The sequence below is a fragment of the Macrotis lagotis genome, chromosome X (assembly GCF_037893015.1).
Source record: "Macrotis lagotis isolate mMagLag1 chromosome X, bilby.v1.9.chrom.fasta, whole genome shotgun sequence".
NCBI lineage: Eukaryota > Metazoa > Chordata > Mammalia > Peramelemorphia > Peramelidae > Macrotis > Macrotis lagotis.
The window spans coordinates 208319239-208340182 of record NC_133666.1 but is presented as its reverse complement, the minus strand read 5'-3'; the positions used below and the strand labels follow the sequence as shown (position 1 = coordinate 208340182).

Genomic DNA, 20944 nt, shown 5'->3' with positions numbered 1-20944 from the left:
TTTCTACCAATCATTTAAAAATAACATTATCAATGTAAAATTTTTAAATAAAAATCCTATGAAACCAATTATAGCAATTCATCTAAGAAATCATTCATTAAGACCAAGTTGGATTTATACTAGAGATAGATAGTTCAAAACATAATTATATTTAAAGGATTCTATACCATATGGTTACCACAAAAGAGGTAGGAAAAAACTTTGACAAAATGTAAGGCTCATTTATACTTTTTAAAAACCTACAAAATGGAAGCACAGAGAGAGATTTTTTTTTTGATATCACAAAGAACTATCTATTTAAAATCAAAAGCAACCCTGGGGAGACACACACAATGGGGATATAATAGAAACTTTCTCCAATAAATATGCACTTTCTTTCTGCTTTGGTTCTATATTGTATATAGTTCTAGGAATACTACCTATAACAATAAAATATGAGATAGAAATGAAAGACATAAGGACAGGCATATAGGAGACAAAACTATTTGTATTTGCTGATGACATGATGATTTATTTAGAAAATCTTAGAGAATCAGTAAAGAAACTAATTTGACAACTAATAATTGAGGAAGGTGGAGAATACAAAATAAACTCAACAGCATTTCTGTACAATAAAACACAATCCAAGAAGGAAGAATAGAAGGAGAAATATCATTAAAAAGAACAAAAAATGTTTAAACATTTGGCAATCCAGTTACCAAAGCTTATTCAATATTTACATAGATTCAATGACAAAGTACTCCTAAAGGAAATATTAAAAAATAACCTAAATAGCATGAAGAATAAGCAATGCTCATGGGTGGAACATGCCAATATAATAAAAATGACAATTTTTCCAAAGTTAATCTACCAATTTAATGCTATACCATTCAAACTACCAAAGGAATATTTTACAGAATAATCAAATTCATTTGAAGTAACAAGAAATCTCACCTATCAAAGAAAATGCTAATATGGAAAAAGAAGTAGGAATATGATTTTCAAATAAAGAATTAATGATTGAAATCATTTTGTACTGGTTAAAAAATAAGTCAGTGAAACACTGATTTTTTTCTGATTTTTCATCAGAAAAAAATGGAATTCAATAATCTATTGGTTAGAGGTAGCTAGGTGGCGCAGTAGATAAAGCACCAGTCCTGGAGACAGGAGGACCTGAGTTTAAATCCAGCCTCAGACACTTAATAATTGCCAAGTTGTGTTACCTTGGGCAAGTCATTTAACCCCATTGCCTTAAATAAATAAAAAAATCTATTGGTTGATAAGCTATAAAACATAAATTACTTAAGAAAGAATTCTCTATTGAGAATTTTCAGGAAAAATGAAATCAATCTGGCAAAAATTAGTCTTAAAATAATATCTTATGTAATATTCCAATGGATAATTTTTTGGATACTAAAGATCATACTATAAAAAATTAGAAGTAGATCATATGCCTATTACAGCAGTAGAATTTTTTAAATTTTGAAATACATTTTATCATCTGAAAAATAAGCAAAAATCCAACATCTTGCCCCACTCCTTCCACCCATGCAATGTGAATAAAAGAAAAACAAAATTCCTGTTATAAGCATGTATAATCAAATAAAACAAAGTTCTTCCTTGGTCATATCTTCCAGTCTCTTCCCCCCCAAAAAAGGCCTATTGTGTATTCTTCTTAATCAGATGAAAGAATTACCAGCATATTTCTTAATAATTCCTTTGGAATTGTGATTATCGATTAAATTGATCAGGGTTCCTAAATCTTTCAAAGTTGTTTGTCTTCAACAACATTATTACTCCATTTTGTTCACTTCATTCTTCATTAGTTCATACAAGTCTTCTATTATTTCATTTAAAGTATCCCCTTCATCATTTCTTTGAGTACAATAGTATTCCATTTCATTTATGCATCATATCTTCAACTATTCCACAATTTATGAGCACCTCTTTAGAGTCCCATGCTTTGCTGCCTGAAAAAAGAGCTATATTTTTGTATATCCTTTGTTCAGTTTGTTTCGCTTAGCACTAATCACTAATTATACTAATCATTTCCTTCCATGCATGCAGGGGTCACACAATGTTCCCCTTTGGGAAGATTATTCCTATCCTGCATGACTACTTCCAAACTTACGGCTGATCTGACTCAGACTGGTTCCCTGGTAATTTAGGCATGAAATTAGATTATAATGAGACAGTCATAACTCTTTTAATAGTTAAAGACTTGCTTAGCCGTAGCAGGATATTCAGCAGAAGAAAATAAAGTTCATTTAGAACAGAATATTAATGTAGTTAAGATTTCCACTGTGGTTTGTGCTGTTATGTGGGGAATATCTCTAGTCCCTGGTGCTTTGACTGTTTTGTTTCCATTTGTACAATGATTTGAGTCTTACTTAGTTAAATCTCAAGAAACTTTAGAAAGTTCCTTAAAGAACCCTTTAAGGAAAAATGAATCAATCAGGGAAGAAACATCTTCATGGAAGTGAAGTGGGGGAGGGGGCAGATTAATAAATTGCTCCCACCACAGCACCAAAACATCTATGGCATTCATTCATAGGCCAAATCTTCAGGTTTAGACCAGTTCTAGGCTCATTAGGATGCCTGAATGAGTGAAAATGCATTGATTAAACATCGACTATATGCCAAGAACTATGCTAAAGACTGAATTCAAATACTAAAAAAGGGATAGTCCCTCATAGCCTAATAGGTAAATGCAATACATACACACACACACACACACACACACACACACACACACACACACACACGGGACTATTGACTAGAGAAGGGAAATGGAGGAAAAGAGAAAGCAAGTGGAAGGTAGCCCATGAGATGGTCTAGTTTGCAATTTGTACACATTCAATCATCAATTAACTGGGTCAGGTTCTAGGATGGATGATCTAAGAAGAGGGCCATGGATTCTGGAAGGCATGGAGGTCCTTGTCCAGTGTAGAGAATGCTAGTCCAGGTAAATTAGAGTATAGATGTATAAGAGTATAGATGGAATAAAGGCAAATCATGGTTATTATATTTTTAAAAATTTTTATTTAAGGCAACTGGGGGCAGGGGTTAAGTGACTTGCCCAAGGACACACAGCTAGGCAATAATTAAGTGTCCGAAGCCGGATTTGAACTCAAGTACTCCTGAATCCCTACTTCTTTCCCTCTATCTCCTTTCATTAAAAATACATCTCTAGGGGCAGCTAGGTGGCACAGTGGATAGAGCACCGGCCCCAGAGTCTGGAGTACCTGGGTTCAAATCTGTTCTCAGACACAATAATTACCTAGTTGTGCACCCTTGGGCAAGCCACTTAACCCCATTTGCCTTGCAAAAACCTAAAAAAAATACATTTCCTACCTATAACAGAGGCATATGCTCTGTTTCCTCTTAATTTTCTTATATTATGATCCTTAATTTTTTTTTAGTTTTTTTTTTTTTGTGCAAGGCAATGGGGCTAAGTGGCTTGCCCAAGGGCACGTAGCTAGGTAATTATTAAGTGTCTGAGGCCAGATTTGAACCCAGGTACTCCCGATTCCGAGGCCGGTGCTCTATTCACTGCGCCACCTAGCCGCCCCTATGATCTTTAATATTAAGGTTGTGTATCCATTTTAGACTATTGTGCAGTGTGGTGTAAAATGTTTGTCTAAGGGGGCAGCTAGGTGGCACAGTGGATAGAACACTGGCCCTGGAGTCAGGAGTACCTGAGCTTAAATCCATTCTCAGACACTTAGTAATTGCCTAGCTGTGTGACCTTGGGCAAGTCACTTAATCCCATTGCCTTACATAAAAAGTTTTAAAAAATGTCTAAGCCTAATTTCTACTATACAACTGTTTTCCAGTTTTCCTAGAAATTCTAATCAAATAGGGAATTTTTCCCTCAGTAATTTGTCTTCTACTTTATCAAACACTGGGTTATTTAGTTCTCTATTTTTAACCAATAACTGATAACTGTGGCTTTATAACACTGAGGATTCTTTTCATTTCCCTTTATAGTCTAGATCTTTTGTTTCTCCAAAAGAATCTTATTTCATAAAGTTCTGATTGGTAAAGCATCAAAATTATAAATAAATTTCAGTATTGCCATTATTATCATATTGACATATATGGTGTTTTGAAAAGAAAATATCCTACAGAATACTTTTGTTAGAAAATATAGTCCTAATACCTAAACCAGAGAAAGCTAAAATAGAAAATTCAGACTATTCAGACTGAATGATTTCTTCAGTTTTTTTTTTTATTCCTTACAGGAGCACTTTGTATAGCTATTTGGAATGGGATTTCAACTTTCTATTATTGTTTCTTGTGTTTTATTGTCATAGAAATGCTGTTAAAATGTTTTAAGCATTTGTTTAGTAGCCTGCAATTTTGCTTGCATTTATTATCTCAATTATCATCTTTGCTGATTTCCTAGCATTTTCCAACTAAACCATCATATTGCCAGCAATTGGGGTGGTTTTATATCTTCTCTACCTGTCTTGATTCCTTTCTTTAAATCCAGTGTATATTCTTTTTACTTAATATTCTTTCATCAAAAAAACTCAAAATCTTTCCCTCCCATTAAAGCTACATTTTTTTCTCTGTAGAATTACTTTTTTTTTTTTGCAGGCTCTTTTTAAAAAAATTCTGATTCATTGGTACTTGAACTTTATTTCTGGTTGCTTACAGGATCTTTCTTTGACTAAGAAAGTCTGGATTTTACCTATGACATTCCTGAAAGTTTTCAATTTGTGTTCTTCACAGTGGGTTCTTCCTATTTCACTTTCTTTTACAGTTATAATAAATTTTATGTATAATTTCTTGAAATAGTTATCTGAACTCTGATTAACGTTTTTAGGTAATCTGATAATTTTTTAGCTTCTCTCATGGACCTGCCTTCCAGAAGAGTTAATATTATGGATCTTATTTTTTTTTGATCTTTTCATTGACTTAAAATATTTCTTTTCATCTGTGTCAAAATAAAACTTTTCCCCATTTCCTTCCTCAAGAATTTTTTTCTTCTTTAGTCTAAGTATGGGCTAGGTTTGACCTTCTTCTATACTCTTGAATGGGATGTTCAGGCTTCCCTCTTCTGAGTTCTTAATACTGGTTTCCATTTCACTTAATGTGTTTGCATTAGTGTTCCTGGCTGAAGTTCTGAGATTGGCTCTCTCTTAAGAAGTGAGTCATTTGTTACCATGAAGAATTCTTGATTAGAGTGCTGAGTGGTCTCTTGTCCCCCACTCTGACCCACTACTGCAAGGGCTTACTTGATTTGGTTTTGGGGTGATCTGTGTCCCCACTCCATCAGGACTTCCTAAAATAGGCTTTTGGGTGGTCTTAAATCCAATCCTTAATCAGGGTTCTTGATAATCTCTTTTGCCTGCATCTCCCTAGAGTGTTGCCTTTTGTTTTTGTTGTTGTTGTTGTTGTAGGTTTTTTGCAAGGCAAGGGGGTTAAGTGGCTTGCCCAAGGCCACACAGCTAGGTAATTATTAAGTGCCTGAGGCCAGATTTGACCTCAGGTACTTCAGACTCCAGGGCCAGAGCTCTATCCACTGTGCCACCTAGCTGCCCCCATATGGGAAGTTTTAAAAAACAATAAGTCCTCATGGACCATAAAATTCAATTAAACAATGCTGTAATAATTAGACATTAAAAGAACACCCTTTAAAAAAACCACTTTTCAACATTTAAAAAAATAAAAGTTATCTATCTTTTATTTTTTTATCACTTCCATATACTTCCATATACAGAAGCCAGAAGAGCATCCGAAAGACAGTAAGAATTCAGCAATTTTGTAGCAACCAAACAGCTGAGACTTCTGAAGACAAAGAAAAGCTCAGCAGTACAGCAGTTACTTAGCTTGAATTACTTATAAACAGTAAAAACTCAATCTATCAATGCTTTGATAGCCTTTTCTCTTCCAGGCTATGCCTTTTAAACCTAAGATCTAGGCATGTCAAGTGTCAGCAAGGACAAGTGAAGAGACTCCAAACTTCTGTTGTCAGTGATGAAATCATCCCAACCATCCCTTCCCAATGGATTCTAGCATGATCAATAACATATGGTGGTCAGAGCCACAGCAAAAGACAGCCATTTCCTAGTTCGGGACTGTGAGAAAGAAAGTGTGAAAACTTGAGTTAAGTTTGAAGGGAATTAAACTAGGAATGAGAGGGGCCTAGACTTTCAGAAAAGCAGAAGCAGACTAGACAGAACCTTCACTCCACCCAAAAAACAGGGAAACTGAGGCTAAAGATGAGTAACAAGAAAATGTTCATGACTGTATCTCTATCAGATATATTTGTCAAGGGAAAGAGGGAAGGTAGAAAAATGTGGAACTCAAAATCTTACCAAAAAATGAATGTTAAAAACTCTCATTACATATAATTGAAAAAAAATTTTTAAATGAGAAAAATAGTACACACAGGGCGGTATCACATGTTCAAGTAGATATTCAGAGAAAATAAAGGCCTGTCCACAAGAATATCAAAAGTCCCTGTAATAAAGTCCTTTCCCTTAAATATTTAGTCCTCTCAATTCTTCTGGGTATTTTTAGCTATCAGTTTTTAATATTTTGGGATACTGTATGCCAAGATTTCCTCTCATAAGGGTAGTAGTGAGTTATAACTCTTTCTGGCCACTGTGCAGTATTTTAAAACTTGACTCAGAAGTTCTAAATTTTGGATATGATATTCCTGGATGTTTTCGATTTTTTTCTATAGGTCACCATTCTACTTTCACTTTGGACTCTAGTTCTAACAGATCTAAACACTTTTCATTTAGTTCCTGAAAAATGGCTCCTCCTTGAAACAGTCTCACTCCTCCCCTAGCCCCAAGAATTCTTAAGTTATTTCTCCTTGAATTGTTTTATAGGTAGAGATTTCTGATAGTATTTATTACTTTCTTAATTTTGTTCCAAGTATTTCTTCTTTTCTCATGGAGACATTATGATGTTTGGTTCATTATTTTCAGGTAATCTGTTATTGGAAAAGTCTTGATACCTCCTATACTAAGTTATTTTCCTTTCCATTCTTTCTTTATTTTATTTTTTCCCCTTTCCATTCTTTATTGGCAATTTTCATTTCATTCATAACTTATCACTTGTTTCATTCTAAGAAATAAGTCCTTGTGTCCATATTTTTTAAAAAAATCTGAGATTTTACTTGTAATTGTTGTGATTCTAGTTTTCTCTGTTTCTCTTCAATATTCTTAGATACATAACATTTCAACACCAGTAACTGTTGTCTTGTTTATTCTATTTTCAGTCCTACATTCTTAAGTGGGACTTTGTGTCAGAGCCAGGATCCACTAACTCTCAGATAGCATCACATGGCTGCCTTCTTTGGTTCTAATTTGCTATCTTGAATTCTGGAGACTGTCCTTCACTTCCATTGGTGTCTCTGCAGTTCAGAGCTGGCAAATTTCTGCCTGTAACCTCATGCTGTGGAGTGCTGCATTCTTTAAGGCCTTCAGAGATGGCTGAGTTTTGCAAATTCTCAGAACTTGAAGAGCACTGCAGATGATTGCTGCCCTTCCTGTATGAGATTTGTTGGCTCTCACTCCTACCATATACTGAAACCTGAGTATTGCAAGTTGTTGCAGTGTCCTTTTGAGAGCAATCCTATCCTCCTAGAACACAATGTAGGAGTCAAAAGCATTTTTGGTTCATGATGAAGAATTCTGAATTCTGTGCTTGCTCCAGTTTTTCCAGATCGACTCTCTAGTACCTGCAGGTTTTTGGATGTCCCCTGTACTGTCCAGGACTGGATGAAGACACTTACTGGAGTTTTTTTGGATGGATTTTTTCCTAAGCAAAATTCAATATGATGCTTTTTTTAAACCTTTGCTGGAGTTCTTTTGTGGTAACTAACCTGCTCTATTCCTTTCACTGGGCCATCTTATGTATCCATGCCTTGCTCTGGGTTCTTAAACCATTTTTATGAGATCCCTTTAGCATTCGCATTGTTTTACCTGAGAAAAAATTTTTTTCTGCAAAGGTTCAAAACAAATTGCATCCAGAGAAATTTTAGGGTTAAATATTATAAAAGACTGTTATAAAATTATCAATCTATAATGCTCAATTTTTACTTCTTAGGTAAAATACCTAGTTAGATACAAATTAAATTTATACTGCAAAATTATGCTGGGCAAGAACTGAGTAAAACTGACATAGCTTATTTTTCTAATAGAGAAGGATAGGAAATATTTCATAAAAGTTAAATCATAGCATATGAGAAATTGCTTTTACAAACTTTACATGTACACATACATGCCTAAACACAGTGAACTTATTTCATAAAAATTCATTTATTTAATTTTGGTTTATTGTTGGCCAAAGGTGGCAAAATAGATTATTTAGGAAAAGGATAAATTATCACTGTGTACAAATATAATGGATTAACAAATTGCATATAGTATAAAACAGATCCTCTGAAAGTATTTAAAAAATTAAAGGCAGAATGGCATGAGTTGAAAAGGTATTTTAAAGCAAAACCAAAAAGTACTTAATTATTTTTAAAAACACAAACATCAATCCTATAACAATAAAATATTCCCTGCTCATCAAACAGTTTATTACAGAAGGGAAGGTATTAAGTGGAAGCAAAAGAAGAGAGCACAAAAATGATTACCATATATTTGCATGGGAAGCAACAGAATGGTCATCTATAATTCTGTGCAATATGATTCTAGTTATGCTTCTGATTTACAGGGAAGTACTGTTTTCAGATACTAAGAAAACAAAAGACTTGAAAAATCAAAAACAGCATCTTGATGTTCAAGAGAATTTATGATATGGCAACTTAGGATATACACTGAAATAAAAGTGTGATTTTTCTTTGTGAAGTTATGGTACTCATGACTATGTGAATTACTATCAGCACAAAAAACTCCTGATATTTATCAAATGTTCATGAAAATGTCATTTTTGTCTATCTTATGGTAGTCCAATGAGGAATTACTGAGCATTAGTCCTGAGAGTATACACAAATCAGATTTTAAAAACTATGGGGAGGGGTGGCTAGGTGGTGTAACGGATAAAGCACCGGCCTTGGAGTCAGGAGTTACCTGGGTTCAAATCCGGTCTCAGACACTTAATAATTACCTAGCTGTGTGGCCTTGGGCAAGCCACTTAACCCCATTTGCCTTGCAAAAAAAAACCCATAAAAAAAAAAAACCTTTGGGGAAAGGAGTTCATTCTGAAGTGAAATAAGAAATAAGCAACACTGCAAATAATAGTAAGTTCAGATACATAGATTTAGAGCTGGGAAGAACTTAATAGCACTATTCATCAACTGACTATACCCTCTTCAAAAAAAATTTTTTTTAAAGTATATTAAATGTTTCAGCAAATAATTTCTCCTTTTAAAAATGTAGTGCTATCAAACTGTTTTAAATGCTATGGATACTCATTTCTGAGAACCATGTTATTTGAAGTTAGATCATTATGCAATAAAATTACATTTTTTCTATTTTCTACTTGGAATACCAGGTAAATTAGAAAACCTGCAGAAGTCACTGAAACTGTTCAATCATAAGATATGATCTTTTCCTTGATATTAAGCTACAGAAAATGTCTCTGTATCCCAGACAATCTTCTCTCAAGTTGTCCTGGGTGGCAGGTGTTGCTTATACATGCCTGCTATAGCTTTGGCAGCACTGTAGATCATTTGTCGCCTCGACATGCCAGTGAAAGCAACATGCCAATCAGTCCGGTTGACATGTAGCAAGTTCTTCTCAAGCACTTCACCCACTGTTACCAAAAGACCTGACCATTTTAAATTATAGTCCTGGGGAGTGAGATTTTGAGCCTGTAGAATAAAAAGATTAAGTAATTTAATGTAATGTAATTTAAAAGATAATTATAATAAATAATTCCATTATATTAAGTTTTGAGATATGACAGTACTATTTATTCCCACTTTTCCAATAAATGACCTGAGCCAAACCGACAATTCCTAGTCTATCAGTTCAACTGAATCACAAGTGTCTATCATCTTTACTTGCTAAACGATCAATTAGAATACATTAACAAGAAATGAGTAAGGGGGGGAGGGGTTTGAGGGAACTATAAAAGAAAATCAAGTGAAGAAAGTAAACAAAGAAAACAAAAAACCAGGAAAAGTGAAATTTGGGCAATGTGGAAAATATAAAAAAAAATGGAAAAAGTATAAAAAGGGAAAAAGATTTCAAGGCAAAATTCAAATTTATACTTCAATTCTAATGTTTAAAGTAATTTGAGAGAAAAAATAGTTATTATTTCATTTTTTAAAAGTACCTGCTGTACATATTCCAAAGGCACTGGTGTAGCTTGTGTAAATGTTTCCAAGTGAATGCCATGGGCAGGATCTTCAACTATCAAACAGCCAATGTCAAACCACCTGAAATGCAATGTATGTATTTTAAAAGCATATCAATTAAGAATCAAAGTCATTACTAGCTGCAACAAAAAGAAACTGATTAGATATTGATGAAAGGCACATAGAATGACAAACTAATGAATAGTTCTAATCTAATCTCAAGAAAACAATAAAAGTAATATTTAAATTACTTAAAAACCTAATTATGCATTGTTCAAAACTTAAATGGATCTGATTTCAGTCAATTGAGTACCTACCAGTATAAAGATTATAATCTTTCTATACATTCTTATCTGTGTAAACCTTGGCATTCCAAAAAGTTTCAGTCCACTCTGGGGGCTGGGGGATTTTTCTCTAGAGTAGATCTCAACATTGCAGGGTTACCTAAGCTCTACCTGATTAGCTCACTTCCTTTTGTTACCTTATAGTCTCTTTCAGCATGCATTGCTTAAAAAATAGCTTAAAAACCAAAGAATATTTCCTTTTGTTCTCCTGAAAGAGAACAAGAAAAATGTTGAATAGCTATATCAACCCATGTCAATTATCTCAAAGACAAGCTAAAGACTGATGACATAGATCAAAAAAATAAGTATTTCTAGAGATTGCTGAGTTCTAGCATTGTCAGAAAATCCTTGAATTTATAATAAAAACAAGGTTTCCTCAGATAAATATAATTTATGAAATCCCTCTTGATCACAAACTATGAACTGAATCTAGAATGGAACTATACCTTTAGTTGGATGAGTATCAATATAAAATATCAAGAAATCCCCCCCCTAAATGGCTTGTACAAAAGATCAACTATGATTCTACTCCTGGTTTAAAAACAAGTTAAAAAACTGATGATAAAAGGAATACCCTATAGGTGAATTAAAGTTATGAAAAAGTTAAAAAGAAATATAATATTATTACACAAATCTCTTTCAATGTTCACATATTTTTTCTATTCAAAGAAATATCATTTTTGGTTCAAATTTGGACCTACAAGAAGCTATTATCAAAAGTGATCAATAAAATGAAATGAAAATGTCCAAAAAAAAAATACGTAATGTATAATGCCTTTGGACCTCCCACCTTAACAAAGGAGTGAGAGAAGGATTTCTTCTCTATTTCTTCATTCAAATCATGCCCAGATCTTTATAATTTTGTTACTTTCATTTTTATAACAGCAATATTTCATTACATTCCTAGGCCAAAGTAGTTCACCATTCCTTAATGGATGGAAATTTATTATTCTTTGTTCTCTGTTACCACAAAGTGCTGCTATAAATATTTGGTGTATAGGGAGCCTTCCTTTTTGTCACTGCTCTCTTTGACGTATATCTAGCATACTCTTAATACAGTAGTGCCAGCCTGACTTTATAAAATCCTTCCAACAGTGCTATTCCCATCTTTTGCCACAGTTCTCAACAAGCAGGATGTGAAACAAAGTCTCAGGTTTTTATTTTCCTTTTTCTTATCTTTTATTTGACTCATCCATCAATAAATAATAGTAGTTTGTAATTCTTTTGAGAACTGCTACTTGTCTATCCAGAAATGTCTCTTGTTCATAAATTTTATCTTTTGTTAACTGCCTCTATTCCATTCCTTGCTCTGGATGAGAAACCATGTATTTACCCATAGGTGAAAAAAATATAGTCTATTACTTTTCTAATTTTTTCAAAGGTAGTCTTTAATATTCATGTCAATTTATTGTGAAATATGGTATAAAATACTGATCCAGTTCCAATATCTGACATATTGCTTTTCTAGATGCTGCTTCTCTGGAATTCTTATTAACTAGGAAGTTCTTTCCTAAGTAATTTATATTTTATGCTCTATTGAGCAATTGTGTTCTATTATTTCTTCCTTGTCCTATTTGTTATATTTTCACACTTTCTATTTTTTAACCAGTACCAAATAGTTTTACTCATTGTTAGTTTATATCATAGTTTAAGGTACAGGAAGTGTTATTTCACCTTCATTCTTTGCTCTATCATATTAACCTTGATATTTTGTTAATTCAAATGATTTTTATCATTATTTTATCTAGTAATTTTGGATGCAATGACTAAGGTTGGACCCTGACCTCTGCAGAAATTCTTGGGCACTGACTCAATCTCTATTTGAGTTATGTACTTAGCTCCTTCTGTGTCCTAATACCTGTTTCACTTCTTTTGCAGTGATTTTGATAGGCTTCAGCTTTTTGTTATCAATTAAACTGGTAGCAGGTCTTTTACAGAACCTCAGGTGCTTTACTTCCCAGGTGCTGCCAGGACTGTTTTCTCTTACTGTGATAATGTTGAGTATTGCATGGACACTGAAAAGGCAAGACCTGCTGTGGTTCAGTCATAGTCTTTGTGTGAAATCCTAGACTGGATGGAGGAACTTGTATTTTTCTTTGATTTTATCATTATTCCTTTGGGTGGATTTTGAGAGTTTCAGGATGGTGGAGTGAGAGAGTATAGGAAGGTGTTTCTGAATTCTAATGAAGATCCTAAGGTATAGGCTATCATGTTCCTCATCTCTAAAAATCTCTAGGTATTCCATTGTAATTAAATCTAAGGGCCTTTTCCTAATGCTTAGGCTTCTTGATTCTCTGATTACCATCTCCTCCTAAATATTTTCTCTCTAGGTTTTTGTGATACTTTTCTCTCCCAATTCTCTTTCTGTCTGACTACACTTTCTTAGTGTCCTTTCCTGGGCTTTCATCTTGGACATGCCAACTAACCATTGCTAGGCCTTTTCAATATTGCCTTGCTTATTCATTTAATCAGCTCCCATGGATCCTATCACTATCTCTTTGCAGATGATCCCCAAAATCCTCCTGAAGGCCAATCCTATATCACCACCAAGATGCATTTTAGGCATCTTGAACTGGATGTCCTTCAGTTATCTCAAACTCAGGATGTCCAAAATAGATTTCATTATCACTAATCCTCATTTTTGCCAACTTGCCTTTTACTGTCAAGGGAGTCACCATTCTCCTACTTACCAAGGCTAACACTCTTAATGTCATCCTAAACTCTTCACCTTCAAACATCTCTTGAATATGTTCTCTTGTCTCCAATCACACATATACCACAACATTAAAGACTGATATCACCCCTTGCATGGACTATTTCTTCTAACCGATCTCTGCCTCAAATATATCCTCATTCCAATTAATCTTCCACTCAGTTGCCAAGCTTATTTTTCTAAAGCTTGTTACTCACCCCTACAACCTACTCAATAAATTCCAATGGCACCTAGTTACCTCCAAGATAAAATATAAAGCCCCCAATTACTTCCAAGACAAAATACAAAGTCCTCTGTTTAGCATTTAAGACTGCAAGCTACTCCCCCTCCTACTTTTTCAGTTTTTTTATAATCACTCCCCTCCACTACACATTACAATTTAGCTACAAAGTTTCACTACCCAATTCCTTTTTTCACTAGTTGTCCCCTACACCTGGACTTCTTTTCTCTCCTTACCTTTGCATTATATATATATATATATATATATATATCTCTACAACCCTAGCTTCCTTTAAGACTTGACTCAAAATGGGAGATATATGGTGCAGTGGATACAGCACCAGCCTCAGAGTCAGAAAGACCTGAGTACAAATCTGACCTCAGACACTTAATAATTACCTAGCTGTGTGATCTTGGGCAAATCACTTAACCTCACTGCCTTGCAAAAACAAAAACAAAACAAAAAAGAGACAGCTCAAAATTTCCAATTATGTCCAGAAAGTTATTAAACTGGGCATACCTTCTGTTCTAGCAAGATCAGCAATAACAATAATGCTAGTTAACACTCCTTTAAAATGGGCCCCACCCATTTCCATTTTTACGGATGAGGAAACTGAGGCAAACAGAAGTTAAATGATTTGTCCAATGTCACATAGCTAATAAGATTGAGATCAAATATGAACTTGGGTCTTCTTGATTGCAAGCCTGGTGTGCTGACTGAGTGCTTCAATATACTTTAGATGATGTATCAAAATGACTATAACAGACATAGATCATTGGGGTTTGCTGAGATTCTCAATGGAGTTGTACACTTAGCACTATTCTTATTTCTCTTTCACTCAAGAGATTTTCCCATTCAACTGAAGTATTTGGGGGGGATGTAGCTTCATATGAAAGATTAGGGGAAAAAAAAAGAAAGAATAGGGGATCTCTCACTAAGAATAACAGATGTATGGAACTATCCAACAAAACTAGCATTTTATTTTTTAAGGTTTTTTGCAAGGCAAATGGGGTTAAGTGGCTTGCCCAAGGCCACACAGCTAGGTAATTATCAAGTGTCTGAGACCGGATTTGACCCCAGGTATTCCTGACTCCAGAGCCGGTGCTTTATCCACTGTGCCACCCCCCCAAAACTAGCATTTTCCACTAAATAGTTTAGATTAGCTCAGTTAGCTAAAGTCAGTTAAAGTAACAGACACCAAAACTTTGGGGAACTTTTGGAGGTTTCTCATTATTATGAATAATTATGAATTTTTTCCTAGTAATTATTTTCAAACCAACATGTCACCTTATTTTTCAAAATTTTATTCTTTTGCAGGGCAATGGAGTTAAGTGACTTGCTCAAGATCACACAGCTAGTAAGTATCAAGTGTCTGAGGCTTTATTTAAACTCAGGTTCTCCTAACTTCAGGGGTGGTACTCTATCTACTATGCCATCTAACTGCCCCAGCATACCACTAAAAAAAGGTTAAATCATCATCCAAATATTAACTAATGACATAACAAAATTAACTTTTGCTTTTTTATCTCACTTTATTCAGTTTAATGATTATCAGATACATATAACCATTGAAAATGGTTTCATCAATGGAAATGCACAAAGGTAATCTTGAAGATTGACATTTTCCTTTAATCTCTAAAATAGATCCAAATCTTGGACATATTTAATATATGCCATCTAGCTCTAATATACAATCTACTTTTATCTAGACACAATGTAATAAATCTCTTACTTGTCAGGTAGCAATTCGGCAATGAAGTTTTCTACAGAAACAGCAGGCTGTTTTTCGTGAATCACACCAGTTCGACGTAAGTTGTCTATACGCTCTTGGGCTCCCTGAAAAACAACAGTCCAAAAGTTCGAGAATATCCTTTGTTTCTCTCCTAAATTAAATTATTTTATCCTATCTTAAATAGCTGCATGAACAAACCATGCAGTTACCTGAAAAATGACAAAATAACGATCAAGAAATCCAATTGGAGAAACTTCTCAGAGCTGCAAAATACTCCTAAAAGTAACACCAAAAGGAAAAGTCCAGGAAATGGCAGACAGAATTCAGAGCTCCCATATTAAAGGAAAAATATTGGAAGTATCAAGAAAGTATCAGTTCATGCATCAAGAAGCCACCATCAGGATCATCCAAGACCTGACAACTTCAAATATACATGATAAGAGATCTGAGTATACAAAATTACAAATGGCAAGAGAGAGGAGCCAACAACCAAGAACAATGGATCTTCTTGAAGAAGCAAACTAGAATCATTCTGCTTCTAAACGATGGTGAGAACAGTCACACTTGACTAATTATGTTCAACAATAAACTTCAGTCATTTTCAGATGGCCTCAAACCTACTTGCACTGACTTCTAATTCAGTCATTTTTTTCATGTTTGACTGTGATTTAATAAAGGGTTTTTCTTAGCAAATGTGTTTAAGTGGTTTATCATTTCCTTTGCTAGCTCACTTTATAGTTGAGAAAACTGAGGCAAATAGGGTTAAATGACTTGCCCAAGGTCAACTGGCTAGTAAGAATATGAGGCCAGTTTTGAATAAGTCTTTCTGACTCCATGTCTGATGTTCTATCCCCTGTACCACTTACCTGCCCCAAACATGTGGAATTACATACTTTTTTTTTTAAGCAAGCAGTATGAAATGGAAATTTACAATCTCCTGTTCTTTTTTATGTTCTTCCATGTATAAGGAAATGCTTTATGTGTATTCAGGATTAAATATTTTTTAAAAACCTAAAATTTTAAATGAGTTCTAAAATTCAAATCTTACCATAATTGGATACAAAGTTTTAAATGGAAATAGAAATATAATGCTAAAAAAATTTTTTAAACAAAAAACTGCCATGTCTGAGGTAAAGGAAAATTAGAAATGTAGCTTTAATACTTCAATAATTTTAAAGGCTTAGACAAAACCTAATATATCACAGCTATTTGAGTACAAATGAAATAAAAAAACTCTCAAAAGATAAAGTTTATATAGCATGCAAGACACTATACAAATGTATCTCATTTGATCTACAGCTCAATACCTCAAATTAGAAAGAATTCCAAATTAAGAGAAATGGAGAATAGGACTTTTGACACAGCTAACTCAAAAATCATGAAAAACAATCATTTAACAGACTAAAAGCCTAATGCCAGCAAGTTCAAAATGGATATCTTTTACATAAGAGAGTATTAAGAATACCTAACAGAAATAGGACTCATGAATGATGGGTAGATTCATCCATCTAAAATACAAAAAAATTTCTATTATTAAAATTTCTCCTGGGTACTTAATTAGGTCAAGACCTATAGAAGTCAGGTCTCAAGGAAAAACCTTTTAATTATCTACTTTTCTCAACTTTTATCATCTGTTGTTATTCTGCTTAGATTCATTCAATGATTAGCCTGCTCCCACGCTATTTACTCTATTTAGTGGTATATACTAAGTATGGAAGAATTAGATCCCTTTCATCTACCTTAGTTGTTTAAACCTATATTTCCACCCACTGCAACTCTAATCACCCAGTACTGCCCCTCCTTTCATTATACCCTCAGTAATATCTGTTCCAGTATTAAAAACTTTCTTTCTTAATTCCTCTTTCTCACACTTTTTTCCCTTCTGGTACTCATTGCTCCTTCCTGATGACAGTAAGTCCTAGACTACTCTTTTGGGGTTTTTTTTGTTGTTGTTTTTAGTTTTTTCTTTCAAGGCAAATGAGGTTAAGTGGCTTGCCCAAGACCACACAGCTAGGTAATTATTAAGTGTCTGAGGCCAAATCTGAACTCAGGTACTCCTGACTCCAGGGCTGGTGCTCTATCCACTGCTCCACCAAGCCCCCCCACCCCCCGACTACTAATCTATTTCTAAGATTGCCAATGTTAAAAAAGTACAATTATAAAATCATATCTTATAGGATGTCATATAAATCCAATTGAATACCTCTTAGACATTTAATCTATAACTTCAATATCTTTCCCCAAGGATGAATTTTATTAGGAATTTTAAAAATGGTGTAAAGGAAAAAAAAACTAGTAACTTGAAGTTTCCATATACTGGTACTAGAAATAGTAGAATTACTAGAAGAAAACAACACATACTCACTTTTAATCCAGCTGCATAGCCCACTGGTTGTGGTGCAATGTTGGACTGGCCAGCTTCTCCTGTAACTACAGCTAAACCAAAGACTTCCTGGAAGGCATCTCGGACAGCAGCAATTTTTACCTCTTTGTTTGAGGTTACCACAATATCAAGTTCACCTGCAGATTCTACCAGAAACCAAGAAAGAAAGAAAGGAAGAAAGAAATAAAAAGGGATTCAGGTAAAAACAGAAATCTAAGTCAAAGTTTTGCTATATCATTATCATGTTTCTATTCTTCAGATCATATTTCATTTCTGTCCAAAAAATTCTTGGCTTCCATTTCTGGCAACCTCTCAATGAGATTACTGAGTTTTGCAAAAATGGAAATGAAATACATCATATGCTTGATGTATTTTTCCCAGTTCTCTTCTTACTTATTTTCATGGCTCCTTCTTTATCTACTTTGTCAGTTCTTTATTTCCCTACTTTTGGTATTCCTTCTTTCTCTCTGGTTTTAATTACCCTCTCTAGACAGATGACACCCTCATCTACATACTGTACCCCATCTCTTACTGTGCCTAAATTCTGTATAACCAATGACCTATCAGAACACTTCAAAATGCAAAAGCATCTCATATTTAACAGATCCACAACTATGAACTCCTTTAACTTTGCAAACCCTCTCCCCAATCAAAACTTTCCCCTTTCAAATTTTGATAACTTCTGCAGCATTAACTCTTTAGTCATTCTCACTCATCCCAAATAGTTGCCAAAATAGGTTGCTAAATCTTGTATCTGTACTTACACATCTGATAACTCTTCTCCATTCACATAGCTATTACCTTAATTCAGGCCTTTAGCATCTCTCTCCTAGATTATCATCAATAGCCTCTTAATTGATTTCCCAGACTCAAGTCTTTTATGATTCCAGTTGTACTGCTGCTAGTGATTTTCCTCAAGTTAGATTTGACTGCATCATTCCCTTATTCAATCAAGTCCAATAACTCCATACTGACTTTGATATGAAACATAAAGCCTTGTTAAGCTTTTAAGGTCCTCTATAAAATAGGCCCAGATTATCTTTCTAGTCTCACATTACTCTCCCTCCCATATTCTTATGATCCCAGCAAAATGGGATGCTCCTTAAATACAATATTCCATTTTCCATTTCAATGCATCTTCATTAACCTTTCTATCATGCCCTGAATGTACTCCTTTTATATCTCTACCCACAAAATCCCTCTCCTCCTTCTGGATACAGTTTGAGTACTACCTTCCACATGAAATTTTTCCTGATTTTTCTAAAGCTAATGTCCTCCCTCCTCCCAAACTCCCTTGCAATTTACTTTTTGATTATTATTTGTGTTGCATTAGTTCTCAACTTCCTCTTCTGAGCTGGGTCCATTATCTAGGCTCATATTAAAAAAATTCCACCTCTTGTCTAGAATTGTCATCTAATAGCAACAGTAGGCACCTCCTGCAGAACAGGTTCTATAATCTAGGGTTCTACTTTTGAGAATGACCTTGTTCTAATTGAGTGAGAAAAACAGGTCAGATAGGATGAGTAGGAATAGATGGACTGTGATCTGTATCTCAGATTTCATTACATTACCTTCAAAATCTTGTCATCATCTTTAACTCGTTACTCTTACTCACCCCATATATCCAATCAATTGTCAACCCTAGTTATTTTTACTTTCATAACATTTCTTATTCACCTTCCTTCAGTATAACCACCATGACCAGTCAGCTGATAAGGATTTATTAAGTTTCTACTCAAGATGGGAGTTCAGTATCAGTGTGGTTACTCCCATGATGCAAACTGATAATCTTCAATTGTGACTGGAAAAAAAATAGTCTCAATTTGTGAGCAACCTGGTGATACACTTAGTTGTTATTTTGGAGACTTTGGAGTTTCTTTGGCTACTATGTTGGACTCAAGATTGAACAATGAGCCAGAAACTAGTAAATGATGAATGGAAAATGAGGATGCTGATCTAGGAAAAGTCATTCTGCTTTTGTATCTCTTCATGGCTGTACCCCTCTGGCACCAGGAACCTCTTAATCCTGCAAGATTCCATCAGCCCTGAAATTCACAATTTATCAATCCCTAGGGCTGGAGGATAGATCTTCAGACTGGAGGCTAGAGCTCTCTCCTCTGATAACTACCATTTAAGGAGAGATGAGACACTTCATTAACTTTTCAGCTGCACACCTGTCCACTTCTCCATTTTATCTCCAGCTGGATAACTTCTCTTCCCCTCTTTCCTGTGTCACTATTTTTTTTGCAAAGCAATAGGGTTAAGTGACTTGTCCAAGGTCACACAGCTAAGTTTATTAAGTATCTGACATCGGGTTTTAACTCAGGTTCTACTGACTCTAGGGCTGGTGCTCTATTCATTCAGTCACCTAGGTGCCTCTGTATGTTGTCTTTTATACACTGTCTTCTCCCATGGAATTTCCAAATCCCATACTGGACTTCCAGTGGTGATAGTTGCCAGCTGGCAGCTTTTATCACCTACAGTAAATCCACTCCCAGGCACAGATTCAGAGCAGACTAAGAGAGGGTCCCATGCCACACTTGTGGCTTTCCAGGTAAGGAGACCCTAGGCAATGCTCCAAGAAAAAAAAAAACAAAATTAGAAGCCAACAGCAGCAGCAGCAGCAGCATGACTCAGACTCCAAATGCTAAGCAGGTTCTCATATCTAGCATTCAGCCCAGCTTTCAAAGGATTAACAGGAAAGAAATCCCAGACCAAAGGGGAAGCTGCAGTCCTGCCCATCTGAACCTCAGAGATTTCCACTCTGCTTTCAGGGGCTGAGTTCAGCAGCAGTTTGCTCTTCTTCAGACCTAAATTGTGTCAGGAACTTGTAGAGCTCAGATGAGAGGGGAAGCAATTAGACTGGCATGCATCAGACCACCAAGAGGGAACTGAAAATCTGCAAGTCCCTAGTTTGGCTCTGAGATCCTGGAATAACACAATACTCAATATCTCAAGAAAGCAACATTTCTTTCTGGTCAAGTAAGAATCCAATTTGTTAGCTATCTCCAGGGTACATTCAGTTTTAGAGCACTTTCATCTTAACAGAACCAGCTCTATAAATACGTTAGTACTATGACTAAAATAAGAATGGCTCACTAGTTTTCTTGGAAAATAATGTTCCTGGGTATAAATATGTAAGGATGTGAACTTTAAAATGGCTGTTGGAGCACTTTTCAAAGAAAATCAACCTAAAAAGTGTCTAGGTTATCAAAATTTTGCTAATGCTATGTCAGTAGCTGGTTAAATTGTGTTAACATCAATATCCAAAGTTATATTTATTACTAGCTAATTTTAAAA

General features: G+C 34.7%; 1 protein-coding gene across 2 annotated transcripts in view; it reads right to left on the bottom strand.

Moving 5' to 3' along the window:
* Positions 1–220: 220 nt before the first annotated feature.
* The window catches only part of PRRC1 (proline rich coiled-coil 1), a 39123-nt gene continuing 18399 nt past the window's right edge, over positions 221–20944 (bottom strand). For both annotated transcript variants that reach the window (XM_074207142.1, XM_074207143.1), the window contains exons 6-9: positions 17627–17790; positions 15262–15365; positions 10231–10333; positions 221–9763 (exon numbers count right to left, since the gene is read on the bottom strand). In XM_074207142.1, the coding sequence (XP_074063243.1) occupies positions 9554–9763; positions 10231–10333; positions 15262–15365; positions 17627–17790 (581 nt within the window). In that variant the 3' untranslated portion in view covers positions 221–9553. The remainder of the gene's footprint in view (positions 9764–10230; positions 10334–15261; positions 15366–17626; positions 17791–20944) is intronic.